Here is a 16,293-nt window from a genome sequence, read left to right on the forward strand (position 1 = left end):
TTTACAACAGCATAAAAAAAAAATCAAATATATAAATTATATATATAATATATATAATATATATATATATACACACACATACATACACATATACATATTATATATAACACAGTGAAAATTCAAAACAATTATGTACAAAAGACAACTCGTATTCTATGGTCATAGCCAGTGCATGTATGACGACATCATGGGGCAAACACACTGTATTGCCGGATATTAGGGATGCACAGAAGCCAAGTACTGTACTTGGTACAAGTACTGATACTTTTCCAGCTACTAGACTAGAGAGAAACTCAAAGGTTAGGAGGCAGCTGCCATTTTTAAGGAGCATTGGCTACAGGACTATATATTAGGGATGCACCAATACCATTTTTCCAGACCAAGTGTAAGTACGGATACTTGTCCTCACAGCTACCAATTACTGATACCTTTTTGTTTATTGTCATGTGACAGTTTTTCTAAAACAATAGACAAATGATTTCAGGACAGTGTGGAAGTACCAGAGCCAGGTCCCAGCTGCAACCCTGGTAGTTCCTTTGAAAATGCCAGATATCGGCACTGGTATCTGTGCATCCCTACCGTATATGTAAACTCTCTAGCCCTAGACTTATGGTAGTGTTATCTCTGTTCATTGGCACCAGTCCCTTGTAGAGCTATTTTCTATTCTAAGCAAAAGTTGTTGTGGCACAAAGATTTCATCCAAGTTGGGGTGGTGAAAAAGAAAGAGCTTAGTTTACTTCTGCTAATATTAAAATTACCCGTACAAATTATCTGACCCTAAATCAGATAGTAGCGATGTAGTTGTGGACACGATATAGGAATAATCTCCAGATAATGAGTTGGAGACATCTGAGCAAGTGTTTAGAAAGATGATTAACACCCCAACATATTATCAAAAATAAATGTAAGCTGGGAAGCTTCAAAATGGCCACCTCTGGATCCCTAGCACAAGTTTCGGTCATGAAGGTTTGGAGAGTATTAGCCACATTAAGTAGATATGTCTGATTTTGGTTTTTAAAATATACATAGTCGTGTGTAAATTATAGGATGATGGCAAGTTTTGCCTGTCAAGACACACATCTGGGTATTTTTAGCTTGCCAAACGCATTATAAACTATACCACACCAACCTGAACGTTTTTTCCATGTTGCTTTTGTTGCTGTAAAAAAGTATACTTTGCTAAGGTCTTTGGAGTAAATACAAATGTTTTGGTTTGCTGTTCGAGGATGTTGGGCATGTAAGGATCTCAGATTGTTCGCTAAGGTATGGCAGCATTGCATCATTGTTATTTTCCCCATGACAATCAACAGGTAATAAATATATTGAGGGGAATTTATCAAAACTGGAGCAGCTATGCATGGCAACCAATCAGCTTCTCTCTTCAGTTTGTTCAGTTAAGCTTTGAAAATGAAAGATAGAAGCTGATTGGTTGCCATGCACAACTGCTCCAGATTTTGTATGCTACAGTTTTGATAAATTCCCCTCATTGTGTGTAGATAATCATGCATATTGTACATTTTCAAGAAAATCTGTTGTTTTTAACAAATAATCACATTTAGTAAGGTAAGCATTTGATGTTTTCCACCAGGTGAAGGTGAAGTAACAATCTTATTTCAGGAAACTGGGGAAATAGGACAAATATGATGTACATAAAAAAGGGATATCTATGATACTCGCAGACATTCAATAGCAAAATCTACTTTTTATAGAGGTCTTGGCTCGAGTGCTAGATTAATAGATTACATATCCTTTCATCTGCATACATGGAACAACATTTAAAGCTGAACTTGAGGCAGATACACAAAGGCATAACAAAATGCAGCTCTGTATTCATTAAAGCAGATCTCCAGTACAGTCTATTGTGCTGCAGTATTCATGTACTTGCAAGAAACATGCCCATAGAAGGATAAAGCAGAGAGACAGAGAGATACATTTATCAGTCTACTGCTTTTCCCCAGTCACAGGCTGGGGAGAGGACAAGACCTGTGAGTGCTACTCAGCTGTAGTAGAAAAAAAAAATCAGGTCACCTGCCTTGCCAGACAGGGCTGTGTTGTGTGGCAAGGCTGTTTAATTCTCAAATCTTTTGGACGGTAAACAATTCCCGTATACAGTATATACACAGTATTTCATCTGTGCATTAACCTGTTTTTCTGGAGTTAGGCTTAAACCAAAATTCATCAGTGTATAGGCAATTTTGTAGGTTTCCAGCCTAACATTCAGTTTACGACTGAAGTGATTCAAGGAGCTGACCGCCACGTCACCAGTAACCTGTGGTTTCTTCAAGACTCAGAATTATTCTCAGGTGTGTAATAGGCACTCACTTCCATGGTGGACCCCATAAGAACTTTACTCTATCAGGGGTAATGGTCCACTAAGACATGACCAGCACAAGGACTGTTTATTATTCACATAAATATGCACATTAGCAGAGATTAGTTAGCATGTATCTTGCAGCAGTCAAAAGACCCTACAGCAGTCTGAATGAACTCTCATGTCCAATAAATAAATATCATAACAAGATAATTTAAAGTAAAATTATCAGAAAGCTTGGTAAATCAAGCTAATCAGATCCTGATCAAAAATACAGAGGCAAAGGTTACCTTCAGTGCTCTATTTTAGTGCTGCAGCTTCAATCAAACTCTTCAGCATTCATCACTCTGATCTCTAAGCCACTGCAGGACAGAAGGGAGGGAATATGGAGCCACAGAATGTGGGGAAGCACACAGGCATCCAACACTTCTGGAAGTGTGGAATGCTGACAAGTCTGACAGAGCCTGCACTGCTGGGACAAAGCAAATGTAGGAGAATCTAATAGCTGTTCTATTACAGGAAACTGCCATTAGGATTTTTGCTGGTGACTGATGGGTGTCCCTTTAAAAGGTGAAAAAGACATCTAATACTGTTTTACAAAAAAACAAAGTTCTGGGTGATACGAACACAAAGGGCCAATCATGAGCTTACATTTTAGTAAATGTATTTAAATTTTAACAGTTAATAGCCTTCTGAAATGTTTGATTGTCACATACATACCCACACTCTTAACATATGAGCATACATATACAGGGGACATGAAAACGCTTTTGCTGGGTGCCTTTGGAGACCTCTTAAAGCATGTGTCTGGTCAAAATTCACAAATATATACACTCATTAGAATGCCATAAATACACAAAAGAACATGCTCATTTGCCATAAATCCAGTATGCTCCCAGCTTTCTGCTAAGGCTGACAAAACTGTGCCTCTGTGGCACTGAAATCTCAAGCAGCGTTATTAGCTGCAGGGCCAGTGCTAGGATTTTTGCCTACACAGGCAAAGGTGCATTTTAACGCCGCGCGTGACGGGATCCTCTGGCAGTCGCTGGCCAGCTAAATTAGGACCCCACCTGGAGCTCCGACCACTGGACCAGCGCTAACTCGCCACTGCTCTCCCGCACCGAAGGTAAGTGGAAAAAAAAGTACTTTTCAAAATGCCCTGTTTTTTCCGCCCTCACCCTGCAGGCGGCCGCTTGCCTTGCCTTGCGGTAGCGCCGGGCCTGTTTAGCTGTGCCTACTGGACTGCAGAACTCCATCTGTCCTCACACCTTTGTGCCTCACTCCACATGCATACATTGATATCTTTCCCAGAAAAACAATGCTGCTGCCTTTACTCCCAAGAGCCCACTCGCATGAAATGATGTTACACATATTGGCTTGGAATATTCTTAAATAAGTAGTTTAGGTCGTTTTCAGTAGAATACAAAGGAAACGAGTATCAAACATCATGACCTTGACAACAGTGTTAAGAGCACAGACTTTCTCCCTTTCCATTTGCATTTCCATTTAGGGAAACAAGTTTCTTACCTAAAAATTGCTTCCAAGTTATAGCTTGTACTTGATGTATGGACTGAGGTAACCGCGGCCATGGGGCATTCACCAGCATCCGTCCACTTTGACTTCCTACCTCAGCAGAACATCATAAGAACTAATTCATCAGAAATTCATTGTGACAAAAACAACACATTGAGAACTGACACATAGTTGCCAACTGTACTTGATATCAAGACAGTGCCATACTTTGTAGATTGAAATGTTCCCTCACTGCTGAGCTGACCAGCTATACAATATCAACTGCCCAGTAGTTTGAATGCTACATGCAATTCTCCACTGTAATTATCCTCTAGGAATTTTAATATTATAAAAAATGGAAATAATGATAAAGAGTTGGCAACTATGAGACCAGTGCTAACACACTCAAAGTAATGCATGCAATGTACAAAAGATAGGCCAGTGGCTCTTGATAATTATATCCACCTTCTTTTAGTGGTCGCTGTAATCTGTAATGAATGTAAATTCAGAATTCTAAAACCCTTTTTCTTTGTTCCTAGAAGGTCTTATCTATTTATAGCCTCTATCTTCATAGAGTTATCCTTTGTATACCCCTTTGGTTCAAACCTCTTCATTATTATATTTGGTTGCATCCTTTAATCCTCTAAATTATCACAATTCCTCCTTGGGGGTCATCATTTGACCTTTTAAAATATATTAATTCCACTTTGAATGATGACAGCGCAAGGTGGGTAAGTAACTGTTCTGATCAGTATATTTAAAATATGTTAAGTACAAACTTTACCCTTTTCCTTAAACACTAAATCCAAAAACTAATACCCTTACATCCCATAGTCTTGAGAGGCTAATTCCACATATATTATAATTAGGATAATGCAAAAAGCCATCCACAGACTCTGGTGTTCCCTTCAAAACAATAAAATATCATAAATTAAACACTTCCAGAAAATTCAGCTAAGCTATTATTCGGAATATATAGATTCCTCCTCCCATATAGATATTCAAATATTGGCTACATTGGAAGCATATCTGGCTCCCATTGCTACCCCTTTAGTCTGCTGATAGAATGTATTATACCAAAACTCATTTCAGACACTTCACTAAACAATTTGCTTGTTTCTTATGCAATCCATATCTATCATTCAAAATCCATTTAACCGCATTAAGGCCATCTTTCTGTTTTATGTTAATATAACATGAGAGAATAAACATCCACTGTAATAAAATGTATTTATCATCACAAGGGATTGCTAGTAATAAGGTAATTGGATGCGTACTATCCCTTAAAAAAAATAGGCCATCATCAACAGAGATTAAAAATAAAAATCTATATATTCTGCCAATCCCGATGTCTTAGAATCTGACTGACTATGGGTCCCCTTGGAGAGCGGTTCTTATATTTATGTATTTGTGGGAGGCATATCTAGTTCCTACATCTCCAAAAATTCCTACAATACATTAGCACCCAGAAATACCTCAAGATAAGATCCCACACCCGGGGAGCATAGTCAGTGGGATAGATTTGGAGATGTTTTGGAGGCAGCACCATTCTCTTCTTCCCAGATTCTTTACCTGAAATCCTGCACAGACGAAGTAGGATATCTGCAAATGCCTGAGCTAAAGGGCTGAAATATAGCATGACGTACCCCAGCAAACTTAGAACGCAGCATGAAAATACAATTAAATTATTTGATAAGCCATTATATATCGGCCAGTGACTGGTTGGATGATATCTAGAAAGCGCTTGTCCTTCTTGATATACTCCGATTTTTCTTATATGCTCTTAGGCTGGCCGTGCACCTATAGATTTTGATCAGAAATTTTCGTTGCTGCCAAGAACCAACGTTCGACTCTAGCGCAAATAACCCATCATGCACAGACAAACGTTGATTTTGATAATCGTTCGTTAGCAATACTAACTCACCAAATTTTGTCCATCGACAGAATGGATTTTCGTTTGCGCATGTGCAGTGTTCTTGCTGCGATTTTTTTTCATATAAAAACGCCACTAATCCATCGATATTCATTTGATTCGAAAAACGTTTTCCAGCCTCACCCTTCGAGAAAATTCGAACGGGATTACAGTAAAAAAAATTGTTGGTGTCCATCAACTGTTCGATTTATCATTCGAAAGACCACTCGTGGAAGATTTCTGAACGAAAATCAAAGATCGTATGGGAACCTTTAGGCACATCTATGTATTTTTAATATTTAAGAATATGGGACATTATGGGTAGATTTATTATGTGGGTTTATTTATATAAATGAGATTTTCTTATATTGCTCTTAGTTTTAGATTTATTGTGTATGGGGATGTAATATGATTGCTTAATTGTATGTAAATAGTGAGTGATCCTAAAATAGTTAAAGCTGAACTCCAGATACACATACTTTTATTTTCATACATGACTCCATTAGCCACAATGCATATAAATTATATAATTCCACTCTGCGTGCATAAAATGCTTTTTCAAACCCAGATGTTACTTTGTAAGGCTAGTGCTAGTAGTCCCATCATCCCAATGCTGCACATGGCTTGTACCTGGATGTCACAGAAGGTTACCACTCCTGATACAGTCTATTGGAGACAGAATGCATTGGGCACTGTGACCTCATCACGCACTCTGGGGTAGTGCACACCCGCAAGAAAGTGAGAGCTAAGCAGATCATTCTCTGTGCTGGCCTATAAACACTTTACTTGTAAGTGGTTTTACTTTGTTTTATATGATTTGAATAATGAGATTTTCTCTTCCTCCTCTTATACTTCATGATGGAGTTGGTGTGGGGAGTAAAAAGAAAGGACATCAGATTCCCATGTGTATCTATATACAATTTTCCAAGCGGTTTTTGACCTGGTTATTTAGCAGATCAAAAAGTGTATTATTACTAGGGCAGCATTGACGGTGAATGGCAAGCTATTCCTGTGAAGATGTGTTTGGAGGATTACAATTGCTTTTGAGCACCTTTTTGGCAATGGGGAGAATTAAAAGGGGATTTTTAGAGTTGGACGATAAATGATACTTATGGATGGACACTGTTTCATTGTATTGTACATAACATTTCTGGTAATTAATGAACACTGATATTGGCACTAATAATTATTATTAATGAGATATATTATTAATATTATTGAGATGCACAACTATAATATGTAATTTTAGAGTTGTATATTATAATCATATCTTTATTTTAGTGGAGGTATTTTTATAGCCCCAACAATTTTATGCAGCACTTTACATACTGGAGAATCACAGCAGTCCCTCCCCTCAAGGAGCTTACAATCTAAGGCCCCTATCTCAATATCTATACACAGCCATTTTAGACAGAAGTCAATTAACTTTCCAGCATGTCTTTGAGATGTGGGAAGAAACCAGAGTATCCAGAGGGAGAACATGCAAACTCATTGCAGATAGTGTCACCCTAGGACAAGACCACAGACCTCCTCCTCTCGATAACATAAGGAGAGATGAATAGATAAAAGTTCCCTAACTTATATGAAGTGCAGTATAGATATAAAAATATTATATAAAGTGCATGTGTAATACATAGGAAGAAGTACACAGTAGACATGTGCAAAGGCAAACAATTTGTTTAGTTTTGTTTACATTCGGATTTTGCATTATCTAATTTTTCGGGATTCAGGTCCGAAGCGGTAGTCTGTACGAATTTTTGTTTCTGGACTAATTTTCGTTGCAGCAAAGTGACAGTAGAGGGGAAAAAAGTATTTTTTTTTACAGTCTGCAGGGGAGGGGAAAAAAAAAAGCCTGAGGTTCCCCCCTCAATTCATACCAGACCCTTTAGGTCTGGTAGGAATGTTAGGTAGGACTCCCCCAAGTAAATTTTTTTTAAAAGTGCGTGGGTTTCCCCCAAAATTCATACCAGGCCCTTTAGGTCTGGTAGGAATTTTAAGGGGGAACCCCAGCCCCCCAAAAAATGAAAAACAAAAACCGTGGGGTTCCCCCTAACATTCCTACCAGACCCTTGATCCGAGCACAGGCCCGACACGTGCCCTCAGCATTGGGAGGGTGTCCCCATGCTGGTAGGGACAATGGCCTCTTCCCCACAACCCTGATCCGGTGGTTGTCGGGGTCTGTGGGCAAGGAGGCTTATTTGCATCGGGGTACCCCTTTAATTAAGGAGGCACCCAGATGCCCCCCCTTGTGCATGTGTAGGGGGTACTTGTACCCCTACTCATTCACTAAAGGGTTAAAATTCAAAGTAAATAAACAAAAACACACTTTTAGAAAAAATTATTTAACCACTTCAAGACCAGGTACACCCCCTTTCTGGCCAGGCCATTTTTCAGTATTCTGGGCTGCGGTACTTTGACTGACGTTTATTCCGTTATGCAACGCTGTACTGAAATGAATTTTATACCATTTTTTGGGGACAGATAGAGCTTTCTTTTGGTGGTATTTTATCACCACTGGGGTTTTTATTTTTTACTATATTAAGGAAAAATGACATAACATTTTTAATTTTTTTTTTTACATTATGTTCGGAAACAATTATTGCTACCCAATTTTTTGGTAAAATATAAAAGACGGGGTCACGTCGGGTAAATAGACACCAAACATGTCAAGCCTTAAAATTGTATGCACCCGCGAAATCACAAAAAACTGGCCCTAAAATTATTGCTCTCGTAATGGGCGCAATCATCATTTTCACATGTATGAGCACCCGACGTATGTTTCCACGCGTGTATGTATGGGTGGGGACTTGAAAAGGAATTAAAACAAACAAAAAAAAAAACACACAAAAAAATTTAATGTGTGACTTTCATTTCTTTTTTCCAACGTTAATCTTTTTTTCCTATTTTTTTTTTTCACTTAACGTTATTGTTATCACATAGGGGGCTAGGAAACCCCCTATGTGATAGAAAATAGATGTGACAGGTCCTCTTTATGGTCTCCAAGACCCCTAATGTCACCTAGGGACCCCCAAAGAAGCTGATGAAACAGAGATCTACTTCATCAGCTTCTCTCCAGCTTCTGAAGCCGGAGAGTGACACAAGAATGCGGAAGTTATGTAACATACATCACTTCTGCTTTCTGACACCAGAGAGGGGGCTGGAGGAGATTGTGTACCGATCTCCCTCACACACAAAAATTAGTAAAATGTGCAGCAAAACTGGGCTAGGTTTTGCATCTCATTGCTAAATGCTAGCAAAACTGAGTTAAAGGAGAACTATGGGGTCAGTGTTTTTCCCCATAGTTCTCCTTAGGGTAACGGGAGGACACAAACTAGCGGCCTCCCGTTACCCTAAGCTCAGTAATGTTACCCTGTAGCTCGCGGTATACTGAGACGCCGGAGCGGATCCCGACGTAGATGACGGGATCCGCCCAGCTGCGTGAGTGACAGCTGGCTCTGCCTATCTAGAGGCAGAGCCAGCTGTTCCCGTCCCCTCCCCCGCCCGTTCCGCCAGTCAGCGCTGGCAGATCGGAGCGGGGAGAGGGGAATCCAGCCCCTCCCCCTGTCACAGAGGTGAGCGAACCCGGTATGTGTTTGCTCACCTCCCGACCTACTGAGCCGACCTGTGACAGTCTCATTGTCACAGGTCGGCTAGAACTATGAGGTGAGTGGAAATCACTCATCTCATAGTTCTCCTTTAACTCCCATTTTTTGTTTCTGACACTTTATATATCCCGGGCAAAGCTCAGAGCTAGGGTGAGTGACAACATTTTATAAAACTGAGTTTGCCACAAAGTTACTAGCTTCAGCTTTCACAACATTTCTGCCAATTAGCCTTCTATTGACTTCGGTGCATTTTGTTGAACATGTTCTGAGTGAAAATACTCATCTCTGGGAGGCTTGAGCATTTTGTTAGCGTCATTTATTCCTTGGTTAGATTTGGGGACATTTTCATTGGTGTGAGATTTTTATCTCGGGACATTTTCAGTAAAAGGCATTGAAAGTGAATGTTTCTGAGAAGGTGATATTTCTATTTTCCCCGTGAGCTCTGTTTCGCTGAAATTTCACTGCTTATTCTAAGTAAGAAATTTTGCTTAGGACAGTTTTGAAAAATGCATTGGAGTCAACAGGTAAAAACAAGTAAATTTCACAGAAACCTTATTTTGACATTCATCCCTGCTGCTCACCAACCTTGCTTGCCCAAACACACAGTATGTCAAATGAAGGGCAAATGCACTTAGAGTTGAAATTTCAGTTCTTGATAGTTCTTGTCTAGTCTGGTTTCGTTTATTTAGGAGACTCTAACAAGATCTCCATGACGTCTCTTTACTGAAAATGTTATGATTGTTCCACAATGTTCTTAATGGATTCTTTTATTGTACAGCTTGGGAAAGTCAGCTGAGGAGTGGAATATCCATGCAAAGCTTTAAAATGTCTATATTTTGAGCAAGGCATAAACTCCAACAGGGAAGATATTGCTGTGATCATTTAGAGATATAAAAGCCAGCAATTTTTTTTCACTTGTCCACCCAAAATTAATATTTTTTGCTTTGGAGGCATTAACGTTTTTTTATGGGATAGAAACATGCACACAAAAAAAGACTATCACATCCTATTCAATAAAAATGCAAAAAAATCCACAAAGTATTACAGACATGAAGTTAAGACAAGATGCTTACCAGTGAGTGCACTGCCAATGCGCTTTCTGTTTAAGACCTTAACTGTTTTCAAGATTGTCTCTGTAAGAAACAATTCAGAAAGAGTCAGGACAGAAATTTACATATACTGAATGTTCTTACTGCATGAAGTTCGGGTGTTGATTTAAAAAAAAAAAAATATTTATAATATGCCACAAGAAAAGCAAATATTGATAATTATGCAAATTACCTACAAAACTGTGCAGCGGTGCTAGAAAATCATATAGCCTACTGCTCTTCATGTATTATTTATTTATTACAGGTATTTATATAGTGTTGACAATTTTTACACAGCACTTTACTGCACATTCACTGCAGTCCCTACCCTCAAGGAGCTTACAATCTAAGGTACCTATCTCACATTCATACATACAGGGCCAATTTACCTTCCAGCATGTCTTTGGAGTGTGGGAGGAAACTGGAATACCTGGGGGAAACACACACAAACACAGGGAGAACATGCAAACCCTTTGCAGATAGTGAACTGACCAGGATTTGAACCAGAGAACCCCAAAAAATCAAAGCTCACCTTACATCATCGATTAAAATCCAAGTTCACGTAAAACTGAATTTTCAATTTTGCCGAACACTGAACCTTTTTTTTGTTGGGGACTTGTATGTAAAATAACAAATACATTCAATTCAGAAATGATAATGTTCCCATTGTAAAAGGAAAGTCAGGAAATCACCAGCACTCAGTAGTAAAGATAAATATGTCCCTTTTAGCGGACAGAAAGCGTCACAGACATCCAAATAAACCCATTGTAAAAGGCTCAGCAGTGGGCTGCAGTCTGCTTTTACATGGTATATCTCATCATGACCAGTGCCGAGGGCATGTGGCCTGGTGTGTGTGTGTGGGGTGTGGGGGGGGCGCTCGCTTCTTTAAAAACTGTATTTTTTTCAAAGTGTTTTTTTCCTTGATACATGTCCCGCAGGGCAGTACCCAACTCCCCATACCCTTTTTGTGACCAATATATTGCATATAAGCCTTCAAAATGGGGTCAATTGATTTTCAAAGTTCTAGCCCCATAGACTTGCATTGAGTTCGAATTCAAACTGTTTCCATATTCTAAAGTTCAAATTAGAACAAAACGGAGGGGGGGGGATGTTTCGACCCATCACTAATTAGGTGCATGATTTTGGGAAATAAGTAGATCGTTTGAGCAGATTAGGATGGCACCACTATACTGTATGTGTATGCTTGAAAATCAAAAAGGGTCACTTTAGATTGAAAATATTTTGTCTACTAAGTGACACCAAGTGACATTCCATAGCTGGAGCGGAGGAGGCAAACAGGTGGAAGGGACTGGAGTAGCAGCCAGCCGACTGAGGTTTAAGTGAGTATAACTTTGTTTTATTTTCATCCCTAGACAAAAGCAAGCACTTAACCTGTGCAGTGTGGTGGTAGAATAAGCATACCCACAATTCTTCTTTAAAGGAAATAACTAAATTATTTTTTTTTTAAACTGTCTGCTTGGCTTAGTGTCCCTTTAAGTGAAAAAAGGAATGTCAAATATAGAGAAAATGTTATCCATAAATTGAATGAGGAAGAACTTAGGGAAACTAAATTTAGCTGCAGGATGACACAAATACTTTTGATATCTGATGTTGGAACAGTCACAAATAAACCTCCTGTTCAAGTGTCAAACTGCTTTCATTGTCATTGCTGACTGAGTTGTATTTTCGCACCGCATTTTCATATTCTAGCATGGAGATTCTTTACAAATCCCCATTTCCTCATGACCTGGAGTCACCATGCTCCAGATGGTTAGAAAGGATCTCTGTTCTTTTAATCAGTGTATCTTCCCCATGTGCGTCATATATGACCCGAAAAAAACAATCACAATAAGTGCTAGGTGACACACACACACACACACAATCATATACACACTAAAAAAACACAACACATGGTATCTTTGTGTAAAATGGATATCGTAGTAATGCTATACTATAAAAGAGCATCCTCACTAGAAAGGCTAATACAGTTGTTCATAACAACCCGAATTCTTTCTGCTTCAGTGCCATGTCACACTAGAGATCCTGTTGCTGATGATAACTTGCCAGTGACAGGATCATTAAGAGAGCAGAGAGAACGTTTAACTGCCTCTTACGGCTCATTTCCATGGGTGCAAACTACAGTGTAAAAAGAACAAAATGGACATACTGTATCTCTGCTTATCTGAGTATATGCATGAGTATAAGTACTGTTGTGTACATCCGCAGCCTGTCATTGATTTGTTCAGGGGGCTGCACACAACATTTGTGACTCCTGGGTGCATAAAAATTGCCCATTTTGTACGGTATATGGCTCTATCTGGCTTTGTGAATATTCCCTTAGGCTTCACCATTTCACTGACCACACCAGTGCTGTTGCTGTTCCTTTGCTGGTAGCCAGAAAATGGGCAACGTGGTAGCAGAAGTTGATTTCTCTTTTTAAATGATCCTGTTGCCCGGGGGACCGACTTCATGCTGTTTCGCCGGCTCCATGCTGATTGGCCAGGAAGCCGGCTTCCCAGCCAATCAGCATGGAGCCAGCTTTCCAGCCGATCAGGAAGCCGGGAGGCGGTTCATTACCTGCAGCCCAGCTTCCTGATTGGCCAGGAAGCCGACCCCATGTTCCTTTGCGGCACTGCCGGTCAACAGAAAGCTCCCTCTGACCAGAAGTTATGGTATTGGGATGAGTATCGGAGAATTTGGGCAAATACGAGTACTCGCCCAAATACTCGGTATTGGTACCGATACCGATACTAGTATTGGTATTGGTGTATCCCTACTACTAACCCCTGTGATCTATGCTTTAGGTACTCCAGACCCATACACACTCTGAGTTGCATGCTCTTTGCACCCTTTGCAGTGTATACTCCAGACCCCTGAGCTCTGTGCATTATGCACTCCTGACCCCTGCATTCTGTGCCCTACATAATCCTGAACCCTTTGTAATTTACATATTTCTGAACCCTATACTTTGTGCTCTACATACTCCTGACCCCTGTACTCCATGCCTTATATATTCAGCCATATATTCAAACTGAGTTTTATTGCTGTCTTTGTCTCCATTGAGGAGATGTACCTTTTTTATATGGCCCGGAAACTATTGTCACTGGGACAAAAAATTATAGGAAATCCAACATTTTCCAGTGGCCACTAAAAATAAGGGGGTGGGCACCTGTTAATATTACAGCTGTTTAAGAGTAGATTTCTTAGTTTTTCCCTGTCTCTTTCTGAAGGAAGTGAAGGGACATCTTCCCAAGTCAGAAACAAAAACAATGACAGGCTTTAACCATTTCTGAATCTATTAAAAAAAAGTTGTGGCTATAGGAATACTTTAACGCATTGTACTAGTGTGAATGGGCCCCCCAAAATACTGACAGACATACACAACCACAGACACGATATATCACACACATTCTCAAAAAAAAAAAAAAAATATTTTTTTTGTAAGATCCTCACAGTCTCCCTACCTTATGAGAACTGGAGAGGATCCTCAGCCTGGGCTCCAGTGTGGGCTGCTGTGCTGAGACAGAGCTCCATCCATATGTGCATTGCTTGTACAGCTCCCTTGCATGCCCTGTAGAGGTTTCAGGAGCTAGAATGTGAGGTTACTCCAGTCCAGGCACCTCTACAAGGCACATAAGGAAGCTGTGCACAATACACGTAGGGATGAAGCTCCTTTGTGGCCATATCCCCAGCCAACCCCACCTCAAGCTGACACTCTGTGCCGGTCAGCATGTTTTGAATGGCTGCTCAGCATGAGAACTAACATTGATTCGTTAGGGGGAGGCTGCGGAGCCTCTCACATAGCATAGTAGAAGGCACACGGCAACCAACTGAACACAGGGCTGTGACCCACTTTTGGGTCACGACCCACCAGTTGAGAACCAAGGGTTTAAAGTATCTAAATGTAAAAAAAAAATTGATATATATATATTTTTTTTTTTTGCATGTTAACAATTCTTAGTTGTGGTAGCTGCATTAGCATGCAGGAAGGGTTTTTTTTCAAATTATTTTAACAGACCAAGCTTTCCTGCAAAAGTGGCAGATAGAGGATTAAGACAAACCATTTAACACTGACAGTGGTGCTTCCAATATTCAATTTTTATCCATTTATGCAAAACCTTTACCCTAAAAAGGGAAAAAAAACTGTTCCTGTAATTGTTTAAAAAGTGATAGCTGGACTGTAGATTTAATTTGTAAATCAAGTCCATCTAAATTTCGTAGTACATCTAAGACTAACCTCTTCACAGGTTAACAGTGCTGCTGTCCAAGGGTGGCTTCATTGCTCCTCCATTGAGTGGAGCCACCCTAGGGTTAGAAGTGTGTAACGGCCTAGATCACCAGGTAAAAATAAAGAAAAGAAGAAAAAGCCTATAAACAAAACTAATTCACCACATCTAAGGATTGATCATCTGCAATATGTTACATTTTTGTTTTTGGGTTTAGATACAGTGTATAAAGTGTTTCTTATATTAGGAGTTCTCTACGTAAATTGCATCATAAACAAGCTTACAATAGTATGTTCACAAAATACTGCTTAAAGTTAATTTATTGCTGGTTTCTGTGGATTCCTGCACACTGTTATTGTTGTTTAATATATAAAAGCTGTTATCAATTGAATGCAGCTAGTAAACACTGATAATATTACTCAGCGACAATATCAGCGGGGAGGGCTTGCGATGATCGTAAGTACGATCTGCCTGTCCAAGATGGGCAGATCGTACAAGATTTCAATTACCTTACAACCATCGCACAACGAAAGTCGTGCGATGGTTGTAAGGTGTATGGGCACCTTAAGGGTGTGTACTGTATACTTGGATATTTGAAGATATTAACCATTCATAGCTTTAAATCAGTTAGAGTTATGGAATATTTCTGTCTGAAATCTCTAAAGGCTTTTTCAGTCTGTGTGAAAACTGATTGTATACAGTGCTTTCACCATGCTAAGATGCTGACACCTCAAGCCCAACAGATCTCACAGCTACCAATAAAATCTGTCTATGTATGCGTACCTTCAGATGCAGAACCTCCGACTCCTTTGAATTGATTTTCCAGTAGCCATTTTCACCCCAAGAAAATGCTAGCACCAGGAGCGCATAATCAGTACTTGAATGCATAGTATAATAGTAATCATGTTGGAGCCACATTTGCTTAAAAAAAAAAAAAAAGGTATGTTTCAACTGCTGTCTAATGTCTATGGCCACATTCCAGGCCAAAAACAATCTATAATATATGTTTCCTGTTCTCTAGGAACCAGCGAGTTGAATAGTAACCAACACAGAGATAGCCTACCTTGTAGATGGCACATTACCATCCATGAAAAACACAAAATAGTAATAACCGTAAAGGAAAACATTTACCTCCAAATTTATTAGCCGGTAGCGTTCAGGATACAGCAATGTTTCTTAATATCTCTGTAGACTGTAAGCTCTCTGTGTTCGTGCCTTGATAAGTATAGCTTTTATGTCTATCCCCCTCACGCCCCTGCCTGCTTGTGTTTCTCTGCCTTGAAAGTAGGTCACTGTGTCGCTAAGCTCTGTGAGGAGGAGGTCTGGCAAAGCTCCAACGCAGGCAGATCACTGTGAACCAGTAGCTTTGCTGATACTAACACACTGAAAATAAGGAAACATTTTACCTAGACGTGGTTATAAATGATACATTGGCAACGCAACACTTCAGTAAAAGGAAACAGGAATTATAAACATAACAGACCTCAGCTTATCATTCACCTACTATACAAAATTGAAAAAAATAGGATTTTTGTACTCACCGTAAAATCCTTTTCTCTCCGTTCATTGAAGGACACAGGGCAACAGATCGTAGATCCTGAATGGTAGGGTATATCGCCACCTGCAGGAGTAGGACGCT

General features: G+C 39.6%; 1 protein-coding gene across 3 annotated transcripts in view; it reads right to left on the reverse strand.

Moving 5' to 3' along the window:
- Positions 1-15,912, reverse strand: part of LOC108799456 (F-box/LRR-repeat protein 21-like) — a 27,729-nt gene extending 11,817 nt beyond the window's left edge. Inside the window, exons 1-3 of one of the 3 annotated variants that reach the window (XM_018571315.1) lie at positions 15,786-15,912; positions 10,414-10,473; positions 3,839-3,934 (exon numbers count right to left, since the gene is read on the reverse strand). In XM_018571315.1, the coding sequence (XP_018426817.1) occupies positions 3,839-3,900 (62 nt within the window). In that variant the 5' untranslated portion in view covers positions 3,901-3,934; positions 10,414-10,473; positions 15,786-15,912. The remainder of the gene's footprint in view (positions 1-3,838; positions 3,935-10,413; positions 10,474-15,785) is intronic. The other 2 variants (XM_018571316.1, XM_018571317.1) reach the window with 2 other exon arrangements.
- Between the last annotated feature and the right edge of the window lie 381 nt (positions 15,913-16,293).

The sequence above is a fragment of the Nanorana parkeri genome, unplaced genomic scaffold (genome assembly GCF_000935625.1).
Source record: "Nanorana parkeri isolate BGI_ZX_2015 unplaced genomic scaffold, ASM93562v1 scaffold1729, whole genome shotgun sequence".
NCBI classification, from domain to species: Eukaryota; Metazoa; Chordata; class Amphibia; order Anura; family Dicroglossidae; genus Nanorana; species Nanorana parkeri.